The sequence below is a fragment of the Nelumbo lutea genome, chromosome 1 (assembly GCF_056320005.1).
Source record: "Nelumbo lutea isolate HS-2025 chromosome 1, American lotus-T2T, whole genome shotgun sequence".
In the NCBI taxonomy this organism is placed as follows: Eukaryota; Viridiplantae; Streptophyta; class Magnoliopsida; order Proteales; family Nelumbonaceae; genus Nelumbo; species Nelumbo lutea.
The window spans coordinates 61,359,976-61,385,777 of NC_142684.1; the positions used below are offsets into that span (position 1 = coordinate 61,359,976).

Below are 25,802 nucleotides of genomic sequence, written 5' to 3' on the forward strand. Positions count from 1 at the left end.
ATTTTCACATAGAAGTTGTGCCCATGCATGCTTTATGGTTGGATAGGAGAGTTGGGTTTTTCCCATCCCATAAAACATTAAAACTTAAGAATATAATTTATAAATTATAGTTAAGCATAGGTTTTTTAATGAAATTATAATTAGCTATAATATATTTCTTCATAAAACCATTAAAATATATGAATTTAATTTAATGTATATACATCTCATTGAGATCTTATATTTAGTGTTGTTGATTTATTTTTATGATTTATTAAAGTATTTATAATATTTCCAAGCGTATCTATGTGTATCTTAGTTTTTCTCCGATATGCATGCGTATCCAAGGCGTATCCCGATACATATCTTAAAATTGTCTTTCCGATACATTTGGCGTTTCCGATACTTTGAACCTTATTTCCCAGTTTTCTCAAGAATAGATCCCACCTCATGATTGAGTCCAAGTTTTGGGAAGGCTTAATATGTTAGGCCTAAGTAGTCCAAACTTTCCATTCAAAAAATCGAAATGCAAGCCCGCTGATACAAAGGCTCTTCTATAATATAATTGAGATGAAAACTTTTGGCTAGTCCATGTCTATAAGACCCAATAAGCCTTTTTTCTCCAAACTGAAAATTAAGAATATGGGGAAATTCCAACAATGAGTAAACAATTAGAAATCAAGGTAAATTACAAGCTCTCATAGGCCTTGCTTCTACCCAAACAATGAGAGTGGGAAGGACTAATCTAGGGCCACCACTTTTCAATCTATACCCACTGCAATTCAGCGGGCTGATGTGGTTCTAGGAATTAATTATTCATGGGTGAGGCAATTAGGACTTGTTCTTTGCGATTGGGATTGTCTCACTATCGATTTGCACATGGGTGGTTCAGCAATTCGAGTTGAAATAAGCCCCCATAAGATAGTTTCCCACAACACCCCACATCACATCTCCGCCTTGTATTGAAAGTATCTCCAGATGATGTCTTATTATTTTTTGTACTTATCATCGGAAGATGTTCTCAATACACGGCGGAGATGTGCTGTGGGACGTTGTGGGCAACTATCTTATGGGGGGCTGATTTGAACTCCAGCAATTCATCTACAAGGTCAGATTGCAAAAGTGCCTGGACCCATTAGTTTGGCCACATTGTCCAAAAAGGTTGGGGATTTTAGCCAGCCCATCTTTATGCAGCTCAATTCTAGTTGGACCAACACAACTAGTTGGAACCAACCAGGCCAAGGAACCCGAGGATTACCATAACCCGCTCCAACAACTCCTTAAACAATACATGAGTATCTTCAAAGATCCAACAATGATTGCCCCCACAACGTCAACAGGAACATTAACACCAACAAATGTAAGGACATATCATTATACCCACATTTGCATAAATTAGAAATTCAAGGAAACCAAACAAACCTATATAAGGTTTGTAAAGGTTTCCTTACCTTTTCCTTCAAACCAAACAAACCTTAAAGAAATGCTTTTCTTGATAGGAACATAATTCAACCCAGTCATAGTCCTTTTCCTCCCCATTATTATCAATTAAAAAGAAAGATGGGACATGGTGGTTTTGTATTGACTATAGAGCCCTTAACAACACTATCATGAAAAACCAATTTAATTTCCCATACTGGTTATTGATGAGTTGCTAGATGAACTGAGCCAAGCCACAATATTTTCTAAGGTGTACATATCACCAAATATGGATCCATGATGATGACGTCCATAAGATTGCTCTTAGAACATGTGGTGGACACTATGAGTTCTTGGTCATGCCATTTGGGCTAACAAATGCCTTGGCCATATTTCAAATATTGATAAACGATGTATTCCGTCCATATTTGTGCAAATTCATCCTAATTTTCTTTGATGATATTATGGTGTACAACCCAAATTGGGAAACACACTTGACACTCTCAAGGCCCATCAACTCTATGCTAAAGAATCCAAGTGTGCCTTTGGCCAAACTCAAGTCTTTTACTTGGAACATATAGTGGAGAGTGGGTCAATCAGTGACAACAGACCCAAACAAAGTTTCTTATATGTTAAAGTGGTCTCCACCTCAAAATATGAAGGATTTATGGGCCTTTCCAGGCCTTAATTAAGGGATATTATCGCCATTTCATTAAGCATTACAACTTGATTGTTGCCCCAATAATGCATTTATAACTCGTTTAAAACTGAATACTTGAAGCCCAACAAGCCTTTAAACAATTGAAGAAAGCAGTATCATCTCCACCAGCATTAGCATTACTCAACTTCTCAAAGAGTGTGATGCTTCCAGCCAAAGAGTAAGGGTCATCCTCATGCAAGAAGGACGCCCATTGGTCTTATTTAGGCCTTGTTTGGTTCGCAGGAATAGCGGTCTGGAATTGGAATTAGAATGGACTATTTTGATTCAAACTGCTTGGTTGGAAGGAATCGAAATCTCATTCTCATTCTTAATGGAATTGTATTCCCCCATTTGAGGGAATGGCCATTCCCTACCTCTCTCTTGGGAATGAAATCTCATTCTTGCTGATTTTAATTTGCATTCCCATTCCTGTTTAATTCAAACAAACTATAAGAATGGACCATTCCAATTCCGATTCCAGAGAATTTCGACTCCGATTCCGATTCCGACTACAAATCAAACCCTTAGTAAAGTATTATTGTCTCAAAAGTGGACACCAACTGCATATATGAACGAGAATTCATAGCAGTGGTACTTGCAATTTAGTGTTGGAGGTCTTATTTGTTGGGCTGGGGATTCATTATATGGACCAACCACCAAAGTCTAAATATTTATGGGAGCAGCCAATTCTCTTGCCAAAACAACAACGCTGGATATTCAAGTTACTAGGATATGATTACACCATTGAATACAAGGCGGGTATTGCCAATAAAGTTGTCAATTGGGCCAACTACTTGTTTTTTCTCCTATCAGTCCACTCATGGACCAATTACGGGCTGAAGCTTGTTTTGATAAAGGCCTACAAGACATCAAAGCAAAGATATTATTGGCTGAACCATTGAGTCATCTAGGGTACTCAAGATTATCTATTTGTATTACAAAAAAAAAACATGTTATATATACCAATCTATTCATCTCATTTGAGCCAGCTTTTGGATCTATTCCATGCTGCTTCTTTAGGTAGAGGTGTAAATTAGGCCATGCCACTTGTGACTTGGCATAATTTTGGACTACGCCAGTACGATCGTACATATCATATCGTGCCTGGAATTTTAGGTCCATGAACTGGCACAACATGACATGACTATGCATGTCATGCTGCCTACGACGTGACTAATTTGAATTTGATTGCAGGTATAACCATTTTTTTTTGGATGTGGTCGCCTATATGGAGACTCAAAACATGGTTGTCTGTAAGCATGCCACTTAATGAAACCTATTTTGAGTGATAGAAAATTATGTAACCGAAGAAGAGAAAGAAGAAAGGAATGATATCCAAGCAGGTTGAGATTGGAGAGGGAGATTGCTGTGGGGGAACCCATTGAAAATTAGATATTTTATAATCTGTAATTTGCCAAAGTAGTTTCTGCTTTTCCATACATAGTCTTTGAAATCTATTTTTAGAAATTACTACTTGGAAGTAGATTAGTCCTTATTTTTCCAACTTTGATGCATGCAAAATTTCTTTCTTTTTAAATTTTTTTAGCTAATAAGAGAAATAACATTGTTGGCCACAATACATTGTGTTCATCTAGCCACACATCAGGAATAACTGTTATAAAATGATAAAGAAAGTAGAATGGAACTTATCGATAATTGCTATCCAAACCAGAACTTGCAGGAGTTTGTTATTGCAGAATCTCGAAACGGTGAATTGCAGAGAGGAGGACTGAGTCATGCCACTTGGTCACTCTCCTTAAAATCGCATTTGCCCCCTACGATGCATCCAAGTGATCTCAAATTGGTCGCCAAGATAAAACAGCCCACATGTCACTGTTAGGTGTGCACTCGCTTACTAGACCTCCACAAACCACAAAAGACTGATGCTTAGATTTACAGAGAATACAGAGAGCCAAAAATGTTGTGTGAAGACTAGATCGGCCAACACTCCTCTTATAGAGTGTTCTCAGACCCAAATGGACACAGAGGTGTCTGTTCAGACAGGAGCTTCTTCAGAAACAATGCACCTGTTCGAAGAGGCACAGGAAGGAAGAAAACATTTTAATTTAAAAAATAAATTTGAATTCAAAGAGACACGTTTTAAATTTGAAAAGGTTTAATCTGGTTAAAACAAAACAATTCAGTGCATCGCTCGGCTCGGCACGCACGTGAAAAGCACCCCAACTGCCCCCCCCCTCACATGCATGGAATATGTATAATGCTCTCCTCCTATAGGTCCCATAAAGAGAGCAAAATTACAAATATACTTTACTTCCACTCCCTTCCCAAGCAATGTGAGACAAGGAGTTTTCCCATGCACTCAAGGATGGGGAGAGGAAAAGACAAAAAACAAGAGAGGGAGGAGAGATATTCTTGAAATTTTGAATCTCCCTCCAACAATCCCCCACAAGATTCAAAATTACAAGAAGATCGAACAATCTGAGCATCGTAGTGAGAAAAGTATTCATGGTGATGTCTTTTGGACTTCAATCAACACTTAGGTATGACAGGCTATGTTACAAAGTACGGGTGGAGTTAGACTCTTTCAACATTTTCTCTTTGTCATAACTAGCTAACCGACCAAACAACTCAACTCATTAGTTCTTTAATGGTTTTTTTTGTTTTGGAACATTTCGGCCTTGTTCCCCTCTTGCAATGATGAATGTTTTAGAGAGTTAGCCCTAGATCTCTCTTGGAAGTGACCATACTTCACACTCACTTAGGTCAGTTATTAACATGCACTACACACACCATTCTTCACTGATTAAGAGCCTTATGCTCAACCTCCTCAAACTGTAGTGAACACTATCTTACCTCGGCATCTGAAATGGGACACAAATGATAATGCTTTCCCAAGTCATCTAGCGACTCGTTTTTACCCATTCAACCTAATTCAAGGGATCTCCTTTCACATAGGTTGGATGTCCATCACTAATGACTTATGTAATGGGCTTCAGCCCCATTCCTACCAATGCCTCATAAATCACCTTAGAAGTTTGTGGTTTGATTAATGAATCTGCAAGGTTCTTTTCAGACCTTACAGAATCTAAAGCGATTGTAGCTTCGCTAAGGTATTGTCTTACTAGGTTATGCCTTAAGCAGATGTGCCTTCTTTTACCGTTGTACATCCGGTTCTTAGCTCTGGCTATTGTTGTTTGGCTATCACAATGGAGATATATGGATGGAACCGGCCATGGCCAAAGTGGTATATTTGCCAATAAGTTCCTTAGCCACTCTGCCTCGGACCCCGCTATATCTAGTGTAATAAATTTGGCCTACATTGTTGAACTTGTATTGCATGACTACTTTACCGATTTCCACGATACTGCTCCTTTACCTAGAGTAAACGCATATCCACTGGTGAAAGTACTATCCTTTGAATCTGAAATCCAATTTGCATCAGTAAAACCTTCTAAAACAGGAGGAAAACTTGAGTAATGTAAACCAAAATTTATGATTCTTTTTAAATATTTTAATAATCTTACTAGAGCTTCCCAATGTTCATTTTCGGGATTATGAGTATGCTAACTTAATTTTCCCACAGCTATAGCTATGTCTGGTCTTGTATAATTTATTAAATAAGAGACAGATCCAATTATACTTGCATACTCCTTTTGTGAAACAAGTTCTCCTACATGTTTTTTTAAGTGAATATTATAGTCAAGAGGTTTTTTAACCGTCTTATAGTCATAATGTTCAAATTTCCTAAGAATACTCTTTACATAATGTGATTGGGAGATAATAAAGTTTCTTTGTTGTTTATAAATTTTAATTCCCAAGATTACATCAGCCTCACCCATGCAAGTCCTTTGTATCAAATTTGGATATTAGAAATTGTTTTGTTTTTTTTACTACCTCTAGACTTGTTCCCATTATTAGCATATCATCAACATATAAATAGATCATGACTCCTTTATCATTTTAAATTTGCTATAAACATATCTATCAGAATCATTTCTGTTATATCCATTAGTTACTAACACATTATCAAATTTTTCATGCCATCGTTTAGGTGCTTGTTTTAAGCCATACAGAGACTTAATTAATTTACATACTTTATTTTTTTGCCTTGGCATTATGAAGCCTTCAGGTTGCTTAATATATATTTTTTCCTATAATTCCCCATTTAAAAAAGCTATTTTTACATCAATTTGATGAATTACTAATTTGTAAATGGATGCTATGGCAAATAAGACTCTAATGGTAATTAACCTTGCAACTAGGGAGTAGGTATTAAAGAAGTCTATATCTTTCTTTTGTCTGAACCCTTAAACAAATAACTTGGCCTTGAATTTATCTATTATACCATCTAGTTTTAGTTTTTTCTTAAAAATCCACTTTCGTTCTAGTGACTTAGTTCCAGGTGGGAGATCTACAAGTTCCCAAGCGTGATTAGTGACTAAAGAGTCTATTTCACTTTTTGTGATTTTTTTTTTTCAAAATAATGCATCAAGTGAAGTTACGGCTTCTTGATAGGTTATTAGGTCTCTGTCCACTAGAAAAGTGAACATTCCGTCACTCAAGTTTGTTTCTTTTCTTTACTTTTACTTCTCCTTAAGTCAGGTTCCTGCTTAAGTGAAGTATTAACTCCTTGAGCACTTGATTGTTCTTGGTTTTTGGTTTGGTTTTGGGAAGGTTCCCTATTTGTTGTTTCCTTTCTCCAAGGAAATATGTGCTCAAAGAACTCTACATCTTGGAACTCTATTATTGTTTTACTTTCGACAACATTATCAATTGTTTTAATTACAATGAATCGATAAGTCACACTATTTTGTGCATATCCAATGAACACACTGTCATAGGTTTTTGGTCTTAATTTCTTTCTTTTAGGTTCAAGTATTCCAACCTTTGCTAGGCAGCCCCAAACTTTTAGATAGTTCAAAATAAGTTTTCTGTTATACCAAAGTTCAAAAGGTATTTGTCATTTTATAAGTGACAAGCCGTTAGGATTGCTTCCCCCCACAAATTTAGATGTGTACCTGAACTAAATAGCATTACATTCATCATCTCTTTTAGTGTTTTGTTAAGTCTTTTTGCAACTTCATTAGATTCAGGTTGATAGGGCGCTATGGTTTCATGTATGATTCCATTTTCTTCAAAGAATTTTCTAATGGTTTGTCCATCATATTCAGTCCCTCTGTCTGTTCTAAGTCTTTTTATTTTCTTTCCTAACCGATTTTCTACTTCAGTTTTGTAGTTTATAAAAACTTGATTGGTCTCATCCTTTGATCTAAGTTGAACTACTTTTAAATATCTAGAGAAGTCATGTGTAAATGTTATATAGTATCTTTTTCCTCCTCTAGCTTTATGGCATTTAAGGTCTCTTAGATCACTGTGTATAAGTTGTAAAACTTCAGTTTCTCTTTCTACACTTTTATGAGGTTTCTTAGTGAATTTTGTTTATGCACATACTTGGCATTTTTCATTTATAAAAGTAATAGGAACATTTAAAACTCATAATTTACATAAGCGGTTTAAACAAGGACCACTATGATGTCCTAATCCAGCATGCCAAATATCAAAAGATTCAACGATATAAATAGAATAAGCAATAATTTTATTCATAACAATATCAGAAATATTCAGTACAAATAGTCCTCCAACATTCTATCATTTTTCAATAAAAACATTATTTTTAGTTAACATGGCCTTGTCTACTTCAAATGTGAGCTTCAGTCCTACTTTGTTGATGAGTGCTCTTGATACCAAGTTCGGTTGGATCTCTAGCACATGTAGCATATCATTCAACATTAGAAATTTTCTTGAAGTCAGTTTTCAGGGGCACATTTCCTTTGCCGATGACCTTCAAAGTTTATGAGTTTCCCATGAAAACTTGCTTTCCTTCAAATTGAGTTGTATACTCATAGAAGGAATTACAGTCCCCACATATGTGCTTGGTAGCACCAATGTCCAGTACCCATTCCTTCAGCTTATCAACTAAGTTTACTTCAGTTATCATGGTTGTGATAACATCCCCAGTCAAATTGACTTTCAATTTCCCAGAGTCCTTCTTTCAGTACCGATAGTATTTCTTGTAATGCCCGGGCTTGCCACCTACATAGCAATTTCCTTTCTTTTGTTGTTTCTTGAATTTTTTATCATTTTTCACATTTAGATTCTTTTTGAATTTTGTAGTCTTTTCCTCCACTAGATTGGTTTTGGAAAATTGGTCATCATCTTTCTTTCTATTTGTTTTTTCTATCTTAATTCGGACTACTACTTGGTCCAAAGTAGTGTCATTCCTCTTATGATTCATACTAGTCTTGAAATCATTCCATGTATGTGGTAGTTTCTCTATGAGAGAACCGACAATGAATTCATCTAACAGTATCATGTCTTCTTTTGCTAATTCCCCCATAAGAACTCGAAACTCATCTATTTGAGCAGACACGTCTATGTCTTCTTTCATGGTGAAGTGCAGGAAGTTGGCAATTACATATTTCTTATTTCCAGCATTTTCTAGAGAATACTTATTGTCCAAAGCATTCCAAATGTCATAGGCATAATTGTAGGAAGAGTAGACATTATAAAACTCATTTGACAGACAGTTGAGGATATGGTTGGTGCAGAGGTGATTGGCTGTAGTCCAGTGTTCTGCAACAATAGAATGGGTTGGTTTCTCCATGTTTGATGGGTTTGGTTCAATCAAAGCAAAGGTTGCCCCTAACTATTCTAAGGCAAAAAGCAGGCGTTGTCTCCAATGCTTGTAGTTGGTTCCATTGAACTGTTCAATCTTAGAGAAGTTCATGAAGGGGTTAGCAGTGATAGGTTCCACAAATGTAGTTTTAAGATTGTTGTAAAATGATTAAGAAAGTAGAATGGAACTTATTGGTAATCGCTATCCAAATTGGAAATTACAAGAGTTTGTTGTTGTAGAATCTCAAAACGATGAATTGCAAGAGAAGGATGGCTAAATTGTACCACTTGGTCACTCTCCTTAAAACCACATTTGCCCCCTACGGTGCAGTAGGTGATTACAAATCAGTCGCCAAGATAAAACAGCCCACAGACCACTAGTAAGTGTGTACTTGCTTACTAGACCTCTGCGAACCACAAAAGACTGTGCTCAGATTTACAGACACTCCTCTTATAGAGTGTTCTCAGACCTGAATGTACATAGATGTGTCTGTTTAGACATAAGCCTCTTCAGAACAATGAACCTGTTTGAAGAGACAGGGAGGAAGAAAACATTTTAATTTAAAAAATAAATTCGAATTTGAAGAGACACATTTTAAAGTTGAAAAGGTTTAATCCGGTTAAAACAAAACGATTCAGTGCATCGTGCGCACACACACCTGCACCCGGCTCGGCTTGGCTCGACGCGCAAGTGTGAAAAGCATCCCCATTGCAATTTTATTGGGGCCAACCAAAGTAAGTAGTGAGAGCTTACACTTAATTTAGTTAAAACTATTGCAATTTTATTGGTCAATGTAAGTAGTGAGAGCTTACACTACATGTTTTTTTTTTGGCTGAAGAGAGAGAGGATGAATTACACAAAATGGGTGGTATATTTCCTCAAGCATCACAAAAACAAATAAAATCGAAAGAGGAATTAGGACAATAGGACCTATCCTATTTAGGCCAATTTGAGGAGTGCTTATTTGAAAAATAAGTGTTTATTGAATAAGTGGTTAAAAACAAGTGCTTATTCTAATAACTGTTTATGAGCATTTGGTGAAAAAGCACTTATTTTAAATAGGAGTACTATAGGAATTTTTTTAAATGACATGGTGGGCCAAGATAGGCCACAAAGGAATAAGCACTTAAAAATAAACCCAAAATTTGGGTTTATCCAATAAGCACTTATTTTGGGCTTATTTCCCAAACACAAATAAGTGCTTATTGGTGTGGTCTCGACCCAAAATAAGTGTTTATATTCAAATAAGCACTTTTTAAGCACTCCCAAACTTGGCCTTAAACTATTTTTGGCATGATTAGCATTCACCAACCAATCCGCTATTGCATTTCCTTCACAGTAGATGTGTATGTAAGCAACATTGGGGTGGAACCAACCACAAATATCATGACAATCATCAATGATCAACTTGATGCTCTAGATATTTCAACTCTGACCTTGCAAACAATCAATCACTAACCTCGAATCTCCTTCAATAATGACCGTTGCAAACAATCAAGGTTGTCCATGTCACCATGTCTCTACTTGGTCCAAACCCCTTCCTAATTTCTTTTTATTTTATTTATTTTATTTTTTAATTCCACATAATTGCTCATTAAACCAATAAGGAAATAACATAGGTTAAATTATCTCTAACAACCAATAGATAAAGAAAGAAGGATTTGTTTTTCTAATGTCTAGCCGAGTGGCACCACTATCCCCCACTTTCTCCTAAATTATCTTTAATTCCTATTTATCCTCTCCCAACTTTTTATTTATATCTATCTAAAGAATGTTCGAATTAATAAATTTAAGAAGTATTTAAATACTATAATGAAATTATATAATAACTTTAAAGTATTTATTAAAAATAAAAAAATAATTACCATAGATTTAATAATATTCATATTATTAATAAATTTGTATTTTTAGAAAATTCATCACAAAGTTATGTACTAACAATATAAATTATAATATTCATATTAGTACAAAGTTATGTACTAACAATATAAATTATCAAAAATAGCTAAATAATTATATAGAAAAATATTTAACATTTTGTAATAACTTAAAAAAAATAAAATTCAAATAACGAAAAATTTTAAATATTTTACATATTATTTAAATATTTAAATAATTAAATATTTAACATAAATAAAATTTAAATAGTTAAAATAACAATATTATCCAATAAATTTAAAATATCTCTTAAAAGTAGAAAAATATTTATAATAGATTTCATAAAATTCAAATTAATAATAATTTAATATTTTACATAATTAATAAAAGAATTATGTAATAATAGTATAATTATAATTTTATTGATTATTAAATTCAATAAATAACTAATATTTCAAAATTTTAAATACTGATATTATTTAAATAACTAAATAATATTGTAAACTAATTTCACTTATATCAATTAATAATTCTATAAAATAACTTTGAAAAAAATTAATATTTTTTAATAATAATTTTAAGATCTTAATCTGTATTTACTATATATTTATATATACTAAAGTTAATATTTAGTTTATTTTCAGTGATTATTTTTTGTGATAAATATATTTTCAATAGTTATATATAAATCTATTTTAGTTTTGTTGTTTAACAGAAAATTTTCAATAATTATTGGGGATTAAAATATTGTTATTTAAATTTTTAAATTTAATCTATTGTACTTATTGTATTTATTATATTTTTGTTATAAATTTATTATTAGTAATTATGTATTTTTCTTATAATTTATTGATTAATATGTATTATAGATTAAACTATTATTTGAGATTATACTATTTATTAACTAATATAATATAATGTTAATATTTATTGTATTTTTATTAGTTCTTTATTGTATTTTCATTATAAACTTATTTTCAATAATTGTGTATTTTTGCTATAAATTTTCAATATTTATTGGATATTAAACTATTGTTATTTATTAGAGATTAGATTATTAATTCAGGTGAAATTAAGAGTGTACACAGGTTGGTTCGGTTTGGTTGCAGGTTGTTTGACCAACCAAATTAACTTGGTCAAGTTGGGGAGTTGGTCACCCGAAACTGACTGACCATTAGTGAAAATCAACCAACTTAGGTTGTATTAGTTTGGTCGATCAGTTCAAAATATTTAAACTTAAAAATTAAACTTTAATTTTAAAAATTATAGTGATATTATTAAAACTTAAATTAAAAAAAAATAAATTTATGATACAAAATATTTTATACTAAGAAATATGTGAATTTGAATTATCCCATTTTCATGTTTTTAAAATATAAAATATATATATGATTATGATTAGATTAGTTTGGTTTACAAATGGCCAAACTGAAATTGTTCCAATCTAGTAGGGTTAGGAAATTGTTGAACCAAAGCGAATCAGAAATACTAGAAACTGACCTACTCGGGTCAAGTAAATTGGTTGGTTGGTTTCATCGGTTTGATAAACAATCTCTAACTGAAATTAATTATTGTTAATTTTTATATTATAAAAATTATTAAAAATAGTATAAAAATATAAATAATTATTAATTATTAAAAAAAAACAAAACATAAAACAATTATATGGGATGGAATCATCGAATTTGATTTTTGCTTCATCCATGGGGGTTTTCCAGTGGTTCCACTAATAATCCAAACTATAATTGCTCATTTATATAATCCATGGAGAGGTAATGTATATAACCTGGCTAAAATCCCTACAGCCATAGATGTAAGATGGCAACACAACACTGTAGGTGTTGGATATTCAAATAATCCCCATTGGCATTTTCTCTGTCTTGAAGTGGGAAGGTTGTCGGAATCACAGCTCACAGGCACAACGTTGTCCCTCCACCCAATGAATCATGCATGAATTATTTAGACACAAGCACAACTAGCAGCTGTAACCTGTTCATTAGAAAACGTTTGTTAATGTTCTTCTTCTTCTTCATCTTAGAATTTGGAATGAGTAGTGGAGACAGCAATCTTCCATTGTACGAGGTTAATTGAGATATTAGATAATGGAATCGACGTGTCCAGGTGGATATGAGGGGGGCCGTATCGATTGCACTCTGTTATTTTTTTTGTCTTCAATTCGTTTGGAATAACGTGTACCAGACTACCTACCAGGCTACCAGCGTATCCACCGAGAACCAGAAGCATCTCATCACTACAGTATGACTACTATTACGGTGCCCAAGAAGGAATCTCTTTTCTTTCATAAAAATCTGATTTTTTTGAAGAAAAATATTGTCTTGGCAAATAACAGATGGAGAATTGGAGATGGAGATCGTCCCTCTCTTAATTAATTAATTAATTTATTTATTTTTTTGAGATAGAGAGAATGAGAAATGCAAATGCAATGGATTGATGGTGAGTAGTCAGATCCCCAAGGCCCCCCTCCTCCTGATACCCTATGATTTTGGTACTGTTAGGAAATATATATCTGGAGACATTTCACCTACCCCATCCTTCGCTGTATAATTGGGAAATTTGTATTTTAGATGAGGGTTTTGAAAGATTATATATATATATATATATATATACCATTTCTGCTGGGGTGTAAACGGATCAAATTCGAATCGGATCAAGTAATATCCAAATTCGAATATGATTAAATATTTGATTCAAATCAGAATTCGATTAATTAATTATTTAGGTAATTAATAAACATTTAAAATAAATATTTTATTTATATAAAGTATATAAATGATTTATATATTTTTAATTATTATATATAAATTATGTAAGACATTTAAATATTTTACATATTATATATAAGAATTAAATAATTGGTCAAATTCGAATATTTATTGAATTGAATCAGGTCATATCCGAATTCGAATATGATTAATAATTTGATAAGAATAAATATCCAAATTTGACCGATTAAATATTTGAGTTATCCAAATTCAATTCAATTATGTCAAATCTCAAATTTGAAATCGGATTTTCGAATACCATTGACACCCCTAATTTTCTCTGACCTTACCTCTATTTCTTTTCAAAGTGCCCGTTTGAAAGGGCTTTCATGTAATGACTTCTAAATTGCATGAGGGAAGAAATCTGAAAAGTCCTCAAGCAGTGTTTGGTAAAGAATTAAAAAAAAAAAAAAGGCAAGGTGCCAACTGACTGGTTGGTCTCTGGCTGGTTGTAACAATCTTGCTTGCACTTGGGTTGGGGATAGATTACCCCTGTTGTGTAGACTTGTGGATAGCTTACATGAGTAAAAAAATTGACATTTCCAATGAAACTATCAAAAATAACTTCTCACAAGTGACTCGATTAATGTAGATTAATCACCACAAAAGTCTTCTCATAAGGGTTTTAAAAATTATAATCCGTTTGGTTTGTGGTAATAGGGGTCTGGAATCCGAAGTGGAATGGGCTATTCCAATTCCAACTGTTTGGTTGGGTAGAATCGGAATCCTATTCCTATTTTTGTTGGAATGACATTCCCCCATTTAAGGGAGGAGCCATAACTTACCCCTTGCAAATGAAATCTCATTCCTACTCACTCTTATTTCCATTTCCATTCACATTCCTGTCTGAACCAAACAAACTATGGGAATAAACCATTCTGATTCTGATTTGGATTTCAACTGTAACCAAATAGACCCTAAAATCAAGTATGGCTCACCCCACTTGCCCGATGGATCACCACAAGCTCAAGCATTGATTAATGATCGAAGTTAATCCTAGGATTTTGATCGGTTAAACTTAAGGCCCATGGGAGTGACAGAGATATGTTGGCAATTGCCACATCATCATCAAATTAGCCACGTCAAATTTCCAAGTCGCTAAACCTAAAACAGGGTCGGTGAACAAGCAAGAATAATAAAAAAACATGTTTGTGTAGAGTTTGTCAAAAGGAAGAATTAAAGAGATTGGTGGTGGCGGCAAGGAAAGGTTTTGTTAGGAGGAAGCTTGTAATGACTTTGGTCAGTGGTGTAAGCAAAATGAGAAAAAGAATCTGTCGTCCCTTTCCCTTCTTCCACCTCTGCCGTAATTCAACCTGCAATTTCTCTATCGCGACCTTCGGGGCTGGACCTCACTATTGACCGGTCAAGTTGATGGAAACTTAAAAAAATATCAAGAAAGTGAAAGAAGGGACAGATGGGGAGGGAGGACTCTATAACAACAGGGGAATTGGGATTGGGTTGGCGCCTTGGGGGAGCGGAATTCAGCCGAGAGTCCCTAAAAAGATTCACTTGGGATCTTTTGCCCTTTAAACACCTTCCAACACTCTACCAACTTGATCTAACACCGTACATCTCACTATGATACTGGGACCATCATAAAAGTGGATCTACCCTATATGAGATCATATTGGTAATAGAGGGTTGGAACGTGTTTTATTAACAAGTGATTCAGTTTTTGCCTTTAGTCATGGGTTATCAGTTCGAACATGTTAGATCATGCCATGTTATGTATAAACACGTATTTTATCAATACATAATATATAATAATATTCTATATATAATATATGCATTATTTTTTATTTAATTTATATTTATATTTTTTATTTATAAAAAATGCTAAAAAATGAGATCTCAATTCAAAAGGGTTTTTTTTTTTGACAAAAATATTAAGGCACACATAGATTTCAAATAAAAAAGATAACACTAATTACACATTTAAGTGTAAAGTTATGGCCTCACGAAGTTTGCACATATTTAATGTGCCACATTAGTATCATGTTGGAAAAAATGGTGCTCTAGAAAATGAGCATTTGTTTGGAACCGTTTTTCTATAAAAAAATGGTGCTCCAAGCCATGCCTCAAAAATCTAGAAGGCATGGTTTGGACAATGATGTGGCATTGGATAATCCATAAGTACCAAACAGAAAAAGTTGTTGCTCAAAGAAACGTCTTACTTGGTAACAAAAAGGAAAAAAAACAGAAGACACAATTTTCTTAGAAAATAATACTGCATCTGCAGCATTGGTGCCAAACATATACATAATCAAATGATAGTTCGAACAGTTCAATCAGAGACATTTTAACTACAAAAAAGAAGACAAGTCTTTAAAATGCCAAATACAGCCTTAAATCAACAATGAATTGAAAACACTGCTAAGCCTTCAGCCTGAGCTGAAAAGCCTGAAATATTAACTATGATCGCTATTGCTAACAGTGTAGCTATCGCCAGTCGTGTTTGAATCAATGTTGTCCATTGGTTTGGATTAGTTAGTAGAGTTGAGTGGTGTAGATTTTATAGCAAACAAAAGAGAGATGAGTTTTTTGTTTAATGTGTTTAATGGATATTGCTATAAATGTCTCTCGAATCTTGTCTGGTCTTCTTTTCCTGAACTCACACGCTGTTCCAATAAATTACCGCAACAAGAAACAAGGAAGAAGATGATGATTTAATTGCTCCCGTGCAGGAGGTAGATAACTTGAACGATTGGTACAGAGGCTAATAAAAGAGACCCAAATCTGAAGAAACCTTGGCATCTTTGACCCACATCTGGATCGGTCCCAAATTTGCAAATCAGATCCAAACCCATTTATCAGCAGTGTCAAAAAGGCCAATCCATGTTGCCAAACGCCATAAATACATTATTTCGGTTGATTGACCAACTTAGTTGATTATAAGTCATTCGTTCTTAATTTGGTTTATGAAAAATTCAATTTGGTTTGGTTTAAATTAAGTTTAGCATTTAAAAAATACATAAAATTAATAATTTCAAATTTTTATCTTTTCTGTTAAAAAAAGTTAGGATCACGTTTGAATGGACATTCTGATAACTCCAACTTTTTTAAATAGAAGAGACAAAGATTTGAGATTGTTAATTTTTTGTCAATATTTAAACGATTGATAAGGAAAATTACATTTATATCTTTTTCAAATGCCACTTGACGATTATTTAAAATCTAGTTAAGAAGGCTCAAATTACAGGATACTATTCTAGGGTTCAAATTGGTCCCAGGTAAGAAAGTCATCATGAATTGTATGCTATATTGTGGACCCACATACAAAAACACCATGTGACATGAAAACCTGCCAAGTACCAGCTTTAAAAAAAAAAAAAAAAAGATGGACGTGTAAAGTTGATACCAGAAAAACACGGGTGCTTTGTATTTGCAATGAATGCACATTCCAATGGACCACCTCTTTGCCTCATGAAGACTTTGGACGAGCAGTCTAGCACCGCTGAACAACTCTATCCATTGAATTGAAGTCACTGCACACACGATCCTATATTCATATATTTCTTCCTTTCTTTCTGTAAGATTCTATTTTACAGCAAAAAAGAAGAGGTAGTTGATTCCATGGATCCATCCCTTGTTCCTTGTCAATTCAATTGCAGAAAAGGAAAAGAGAACAAATGGATGAGATGAGATTATGAGGAGTGAGACCCCCCCCCCTCTGTTCTCTCTGTTCTCAACTTCTCATCAACCGTGGAGAGGAAAAGGGTATCCTTGTCATTAATGAGGAAGTGAAGGCTAGAAGGTGGGTAGAGGAAAACTGAACAAAGGTGACTGGGTTTCGGAGTTTCGGACCCTTTGTTTCGGGGGAAGAAAAACAATGAAATAAAATTGAACGAAAAAAAAACCCAACTTTAGCTTTCACCCCCATCACTTCCCCTCTGTCTCTCTGCATCCTCTCTCTCTATCTTTCTCTAGAGCACAAACAATAATCCTTCACATCCATCCCATCTGACGCTTAAGCATTCTTTCTTCCTCATTGTTTCTTTTTCTCTTACTCCAATCTCACTCTTCTTCTTCTTTCTCTCACTACAGCAGTACTGCTCTTTTCTCTGTCTCTGCTAAAGCAAAACCCTAAAGTTCTGATCTTTGAAACCAGGTAATCTCTTTTTGAGCTTCTTTTCTCTTTACTTTTTTACTTTTAGTGGTCTTGGGTTTCTCTCGATGGGCATGGATCTCTTTACCCTTTGCTTTGCTTTCTTCTTTTTTCTTAGCTTCTGGGTCTTTGTGGGGTTTTGGATCTCTGGTAGGGCTTGATCACAGCTGTGGGTCTGCGATCAGGATCTATATGTTTCTGTACCACTCTCCTTGTTTACCGATTAGCTTACTTGATGTACTTGCTTTTTTTTTTTTTTTTTTTTTTTTAATTTCTCTTAAATTTGGCGCTTGGGATTGTTGACAGATCTCGAAGAACTGCATTTCTTAGAGGCTGTCCTCATTCCTTTCTTTTGGAAGTTCGTCTATCCTTCAATTTCGCCGGAAAAGTTGGGTTTTGGATCATTTATCCCTGTTTTTGTTTGTTTCAGCGGGTTGTCTGTGTTCGTGTGTTGATGTTGGAAAAGAATAATGCATTTTGAGTTCAATCTCCTTTACAAACTTTCATAATCTCATCTTTTCTTGATAGCCTGTTATCGTTTACAGGAAGTGTTCGATCAGGGCTTTCATGCAATGATTTCGTTGCTCTTCCCTTTATCTCTTTAAAATGACGGCGTCTGTTTGTTGGCTGTAGGTTGTGTTCTTATTTATTCGTGACAACTTGGGTTTTGATTCGTAAGAGCAAGGATTGCAGTAGTTTGGAACTTTGGGTTCTTTGATCTCTGGTTCTTATTGGATACCTTGTTATTTGTATTCATTTATTTGAAAACAGCTGCCGTTTTGATCTGAAGATATGTCATCCGGTTTGGGTTATGGGGACAGAAGAGTTATTCGCAACAACTATTGCATAATTTTTTTGTTTCTTTTAAAAGTCAAATGTTTTTCTTTGATTATATTTTCTAGTTGAATATGATGAACATTGAAGGGGGTCAAACTAGTAAAATATCTAGGGCTACCCTAAGGTTATTTCTAGATATGTTTTGACTTTATTTTGATTTTGCCAATTTGATTAATTTCAGATATAATCTTCTGAAGCTGTTCATTGTGAAGTTAGTGAGGAAATATTTGGGTCTGTTGATGGGGGCCACTGCGAGATTGAAACTTAGGGACAAGTGATGGGTTTCCTTAATTTGCTCTACTTAAGGAGTCTATATTCTTATGATGGCCTCCAAAATTAGTGCCAAAGGTTCTTCAGAGCAGCAGCAGAAGGTGGCTGGTAGTCAAACAGAAGCAACCCCTCATAGACCTTCACCTTTGCAGATTTCAAAAACAAGCAAATCAGAGCTTCTTACCCCAAAAAAACTACCAAGAAGTGTACAACCTATATCATCCAAGCAGGTCAATTCAGAATCTTCAGGGGATCAAAAATCTCCAAATCCTTGTCAAAAGGGGCCTGATGACTTGTTGCCATATAAAACTGATCCAAATCACTCCTTGGGAGATCATACAGTAACAGAATCTTTAAGGAAGGTAGGTCCTCCACCTGCGGTAAATGTGACTAGGGGCTCACTGGAAGTTGGTGATGATCAAGAAAAGAAATTATCTGAGCAAAGTGTAAAAGACAGCTCAGCTTCTACCAAAGCTAGTAATGGAACTAGCATTCTCACCAAGACCAGTGGAAGTGCCAAGGTTAGTGATCGTGTTGATTTTGTTGAGAGTGGCAAGAGCAGCATGTGTAGAGGAAGCACAAGCAGCGATGTGAGTGATGAGAGTACATGTAGCAGCATTAGTAGCAGTGTCAGCAAGCCTCACAAAGCAAATGATTCAAGATGGGAAGCTATTCAGGCTGTCCGAGCAAAAGATGGGGTCTTGGGTTTTAGCCATTTCAGACTGCTGAAGAGGTTGGGGTGTGGGGACATTGGGAGTGTCTACTTATCAGAGTTGAGTGGGACAAAGTGTTATTTTGCAATGAAGATTATGGACAAGGGTTCTCTAGCAAGCCGTAAAAAGCTGCTTCGGGCTCAGACGGAACGAGAGATACTGCAGTCCTTGGACCATCCATTTCTTCCAACATTATATACTCACTTTGAGACTGACAAGTTCTCATGTTTGGTTATGGAGTTCTGTCCTGGAGGAGATTTGCACACCCTTCGGCAGAGGCAGCCGGGGAAACATTTTTCTGAACAAGCAGTGAAGTATGACCCTTGCTCCTTCTCATATGCCTATTTAATTGAGAGCATAACAGTTAATGGAATATAGTCTCTTCAATGTTGTTAAAATGCATACTCTGGTTGTTGTTATATATATATAGATAGATAGATAGATAAGAATTTAATGCTAGTTTTGAAACTTTGGTTTAAATATTTGTCATGATATAGTTATTATGTTATTTTGGATGATCAACATTAGAAAGCACTAAAAGTTCCACTCGAGAGTGCCTCCTGGACCATTTCTTTTTTAATGTGCATGTCTTTTTCTTTTTCACTGATTAAAGGAACAAAATAAATAAATGAGCAATCCAATTAAAAGCAATCTGGTTTTTGAGTTAGAATCCTACTACTAATCCTTGAGAGGCCCACCAATAACAACAACGACAACAATAAATTGTCGGGGTATGCTAGAATTTTTCTGCTTTGATGGATGCTATAAAATTTGAACTGAATAAGATTGAGTTCTGGATAAAATGAAGTGTGGACTCTGGAAATGTCATATATGGATCAACTAAACAGCCTAGTGAGGTTTATTTAATACCCATTTCATAGACAACCTGAGTGGACCTCAAAAGTATTAATTGTTACATTCTGTTACCTTCAAGCAGCACTCCTATTGGGATAAAAATATTATTTGCTACGGGTTAGTTTTAAACTTCTCCATTTCCTTACTTCTAAGGGCATGTAATGTTATCTTTATCAAATACTTTTTTTTAAGAAATTCAAGAAACAAAAAACTTCCTTTTCTTTGTAAAGTTGAAGTAATGTTTGGCTCCCAACTAGGGGCCATCGCTTGGTGAAATGGTAAAATCTTGGATCGACAAGCATGAGAATGTGAGTTTGAGTCTGATAGCAGCTTCATGCGAGAAAATGTCAAAGGTTAGGTCTGTATTTGGTCCACCCCTCCCAAGACCATGGATAGCCAGGACTAACATTAGGTAATGGCCCCCTTTTTTGGCTTCTATCTGTTTTATTTTGTCTCTTTCCTTTCATTTATTTATAGATGAGCCTTTCTTTTTGTCTTTTCCTTTTGTATCTAATAAAGTTTGAGAATCTGGCTGAGTTCACATAATTGCTAATTCATGAGTTTTTGAAGTGATAAAAAAATACTAGAGAATTTTTCTTTTTTAAAATGTTGAAATGATAAGAATAGGGATAGGCTATATTTTCCAGGGCTTGTAGTTGTAGAGGGTATAATTTATGGACAAGGACAGAGATGGATCTGGTACACCAGATTGTTGATGGTTTTGGGAAAGCATGAATATAGTTTGCTTCTTTTTAAAGTCAGCAATTTCTATGAGTAAGGTGGTGTTTGATAACACTTTTAAGAGGTCTGAAATCTGAAAACGCTACTTTTCAGACTCCAGAAGTGTTTGGGTATGCATCTGAAAGTTCATCTGAGATTGTATTTCAGATCTGAAATGGCCAGACCGTGGGCCATCACTGAATGCGCTCAGATGTGTTTCAGATATGTCCAAAAGTCTAAAATGCCCCCGATAATATTCAAATGGACAATGCATGTCCCTTTTAAACCCAAATTTCTTTTCATTTGAACACTTTTTCTTGGACAATGAAGGGAGCTGCCACACTGCTTCTGCTGCTACCTCGTTGAACGCACCATGCTATGAGTCCTCTCTCCCATAACCATGTCTTTTTCTCTCTCTCTGATTATCCAAATCCATCCGAAATCCCTTGCTTCTTTCCTCCAACCTCCCGAACTCAAACCAGGCCCAGATACGACAGAATAAGGGAGGTGGAAGCTTTTCTTCCTTCTATTCTCTACTCTACTCTCTCTCTCTCTCTCTCTCTCTCTCTCACCCCTCTGAACCCCCAAACCATTCATCGTTCCTCTCGTCCTTGTCTTCTTTGTTGATTGAACAGGATCGGCAGAGTTAGGTGATGAAATGGGGGTCTGAGGAGGTCATCAGAGTCCGGTTTGGTTCCTCCGGTTTGGTTATTTCATTATCTTTTCTTTTATTTCTTTTCCATGATTTTTATTACATAACAATGGGGTCTGAGGAGGTCATCAGAGTCAGGTGATGAAACTTCTGCCAAGCTGGTTTCTGTAGAACTGTCCACCATAAGATACATGGCCGATGATGAATGCGGTGATGAGAGGGGCTGCTATATGTGTTTGCCACTATCACTGTTCGTTTTTGTTTCAAACTCTTCTTCAATGTTTTAAATTCTCTGGTTCCTGTTATTTGTTGTTAGATTGATCCTTCGTTTGTTTAGAATCAGTAATGGTTAAATCTGCATCTGTTCTAGGGGTGAAGTAGTAAAATCAGGCATTTTCAGATGTTGAAGGATTCATCCAACACAAATAACCTTGTCTATTTAGAGCCTCTAAAAAGTAGAAAATCATGTGCTTCTTTTCAGATTTTAGACACAAATAATATCTTTTTAACTTTTCAGATTTATCAAACGCCACCTAAGTTTTATGCATGTTTTAGTATCTATCGGTACAACCTGGTGGAGTGTTCTCGGCTTCTCACATTCCTTTACAGATAGTGCTTTTCAGATTAAGCAAGGGCTAGATATTATTTTGATAAATGGTCCCTAGATGTATGATTCTATAACTTTTGGTATGATCCTATACAATCTCAGGCTAGCCAGTGCAAGAACATTGGATTCAAGTGCGAGGGTGGCCACTTTGTGTAAAACAATGCGCAAGGTTAGGACTGTACCCATTCTACCCCTTCCAAGACCCCAGATATCTAGGACTGACATTGGGTAATGACTTTTTACATACAACCTACAAAATAGACCAATATATACAAATTGCCAAGTCTCTACACATGTGATCTTTGTACTTGTAAAAGTAGCAGTTACAATTTAGGTTTCTGCATGATATTTAATCCAGTTTGATAAACTGGACTCCACTTTTAATCATCTACTTCCATCTTTCAATAAATAAATAATCTATTTGAATGGACTACAATTTAATTGAACTTGAGCTTAAATGCATCTTAAATCACTCTAGCATGGTTCAGTATATCGAATCTTAACTGAGGTTGTCTGACATTTTGTTTAGACGTTCTCTGGTTATGGGGGCAATGTTGAGTAAGAATTCATTTATTCTGGTTAATATTTTATGGGGAGGCTGGTTAGCAGATCTTAGATGTAGTTCTTTTTTTATGTGAAGTTAAATTTTCTTTTTAAATAATAGGAGACTGAAGGTGGTTAGGAAGTACAGTTTTCAGAGAAAGGCATGCAAGATATATGTTGAAAATAGTTGGTTGAACATCCCTTGCATGGATTCTGGAAGTGGTTGATTCTCTGAAATGTCTGGCATGTATTATAGCATTGCAATTTGTATTTCCTTAAACTGGTCCACAAGTTATGTTCATGTTTTTAACAAAAGAAATTTCTTTATCTGGACGAGTGGCACTGCTTTAGGGTTACACTTACCCCAAAAGGTATTGCTGTTGCTTTACATGTCTGTTTTAGATTCAAACGCATATGGAAAGTGGTGGATGGGAAGAATTGGATTTTTGGAACTTGTAAGTCCCAGCCTTTTACACATTTCAGTCATTGAAATTTTATCTCCCATCAAAATATGGGTGTTTTAGCTGGTATTTCAAGGATTGAGTGATGTGACACTGGGTAGGTGTTTTCGAATCAAAATATATTAGGTTCTGCTCAGAGCTGGATTTGAAAGCATTATTTAATAAACAAATGTGATGCATCTATTTAAAACAACCCAGTGACTTTTCAACTGACTTTTCAATCAGTTGTCCTCAACCAACTAGTTCAGTTTCAAAGTTCAGACTTTTAGCAGATAAGGTAGGTCAATGGAGTATTCCAAGTTGAGTTAATAGAAAATGCAAAATTTGGGACTTGGGACTTAAGGTAACCAGAACAAGATAATCAATTGATTTGATTCTAGGGTTTAGTGCCAGACTAGCAAAAGGAAAATGTACACTCTCAGGCTACCATGAAGCAAAAAACGAAAAAAAGTTAGAATTTAGTTATTTCTAATGTTAAAAATATAGCCTCATTGGAATCTCAATATGTAAACTAGGTATTTGTCCACCACAGACAAAGAAACATAAGCTTAAGAGAACTTCGTTTATGAGCTAGATAAAAACATACTTGAATCACCATATCTAAGGCCTCCCAGATTTGTTCTGCAGAGAACAATGAAAATGATAAACAGAAAACCTTTAAAAGCTTACAATTTTCATTATTTCATGTTTCTCCAAAGAGCAATTCTTCCCAAAGATCACAAAAGATGTCTGCAAGTGTTTCAGAGAAATTGAGCTGCTCTCCTAAAGTAAATTTACTAGACTCTGAAGTTATTGCACCAATGTTTTAATTTATGTTCTATACTTGCTATTTTATAAAATCAATTAAATAACCAAGATAAAATTAGTGGAAACTATTTCCATTGTTGCAAGCTAGAATGGAAACATGCCAAAATGTGAAAACTTATCATGGAAAAGAGTGTATATGTTGTATATTTTTCCTCTGTTCTTTCCCATGAGTTTGTTATAACTAGTTTTGGCATGCAGGTTCTATGTGGCAGAGGTTCTTTTAGCTCTGGAGTACCTCCACATGCTGGGGATAGTCTATCGTGATCTGAAGCCAGAGAATGTTCTCGTGAGGGAAGATGGTCATATAATGCTCTCAGACTTTGACCTCTCTCTCCGTTGCGCTGTTAGCCCAACTCTTGTTAAGTCGTCTTCTCTTGATTCTGAGCCATTGCGGAGAAACCCTGTCTACTGTGTCCAGCCGGCCTGCATTGAGCCGACCTGTATACAGCCATCCTGTGTAGTCCCCACAACATGCTTCTCTCCCCGCCTCTTCTCTAGCAAGTCCAAGAAGGACAGGAAGCCTAAAAATGAAATTGGGAACCAGGTGAGCCCGTTGCCAGAGCTCATTGCCGAGCCAACGGGGGCACGGTCAATGTCATTTGTTGGGACACATGAGTACCTCGCACCTGAGATCATCAAAGGTGAAGGCCATGGCAGTGCTGTAGACTGGTGGACATTTGGGATTTTTCTGTATGAGCTCTTGTTTGGCAAGACCCCATTCAAAGGGTCAGGGAATCGTGCAACCCTGTTCAATGTTGTGGGTCAGCCGCTGCGGTTCCCGGAGTCACCAGTTGTTAGCTTCCAAGCAAGGGATCTGATTAGGGGGCTTCTTGTGAAGGAACCACAGCACAGGCTGGCTTTCAAGCGGGGGGCAACAGAAATCAAGCAGCATCCATTCTTTGAAGGCGTGAACTGGGCTCTAATACGTTGTGCCAGCCCACCTGAGATCCCAAAGCCGGTAGAGATAGAGAGAATTCCAGCCTCCACAGCATCTACTAGTGAGAAGGCTGTCACTGCCACCCTTGATCAGAAGAGTTCTGATAATTATCTTGAATTCGATTTCTTTTAGTGATTTGATGAACTCGGTTGTGATTCGTTTGTATTTGAGGGAGAGATGATGATGATTGATGACATGGTGGGGTTCTTATTTTTCTTCATCTTATTCATTTATTGATAGATGGGGATGTGCTCGTCGTTAGGAACCATTCCAAATTTGTATTGCTGAAGCTGGAAAGTTAAATCTTCTTCATCCATAACAGTTGCATGTTTTTGGGTATAAAAGAGGAAAATACTTTCTTTTGGTTATTTTTTCTCTCTATTGATGATAGCATTACCAGAGGCCACCCTGCGGGAGGTGGGGCTGTGACCGAGGGAGAAAGAGAGAGAGAGAGAGAGAGAGGGAGAGAGAGAGCATGAAGAGAGGTGGGGGCTAAGCAATGGAGTTGGTAGTGTTTTACCACACCAAGAAATCATTACCAACTTTCAGCCAAAAGAAAGGTATAACCATGCTCTTGTATTTGAATGGATCCTGCAAAATTTCTCAATGGCAATGATTATGATCATAAGCTTTTTACGACTAGTAAAGTGTACATGTGTTGTACAAGGTAGATTTGTTGTGGTCTAGTTGAGCTGACTGATTACATCGATTATCTTGTGGTTGAACTGAATAATCAAGTTGATCTGGACTTGTTATCCGAACACATTTTTGAGTGTGTTTCAATTTAAATCCTTTTATTGCATAACAAAATAAAACAATAGCCAGAGCTCATGTGCCATATCTACTTGGCCAAAATCCCCCCGTCTCCCTTTGTTTCCTCATATAATGATGACATAATT

At 35.4% G+C, this 25,802-nt stretch overlaps 1 protein-coding gene across 4 annotated transcripts; it reads left to right on the forward strand.

The window, feature by feature from the left end:
• Positions 1–16,787: 16,787 nt before the first annotated feature.
• Positions 16,788–25,271, forward strand: LOC148874829 (serine/threonine-protein kinase D6PKL2-like). Of its 4 annotated transcripts, none has more exons than XM_088963775.1 (4): positions 17,178–17,504; positions 18,135–18,225; positions 18,520–19,635; positions 24,165–25,271. In XM_088963775.1, exons 3-4 carry the CDS (start codon positions 18,659–18,661, stop codon positions 25,033–25,035), a joined length of 1,848 nt encoding a protein of 615 aa, XP_088819901.1. In that variant the 5' UTR covers positions 17,178–17,504; positions 18,135–18,225; positions 18,520–18,658; the 3' UTR covers positions 25,036–25,271. The 4 variants fall into 4 exon arrangements, with proteins under 4 accessions (XP_088819903.1, XP_088819900.1, XP_088819901.1 ...); XM_088963776.1 differs by lacking the exon at positions 18,135–18,225 and adding an exon at positions 17,808–17,889 and having other exon boundaries at positions 17,256–17,504; XM_088963777.1 differs by lacking the exons at positions 17,178–17,504; positions 18,135–18,225 and adding an exon at positions 16,788–17,150.
• Positions 25,272–25,802: the final 531 nt, after the last annotated feature.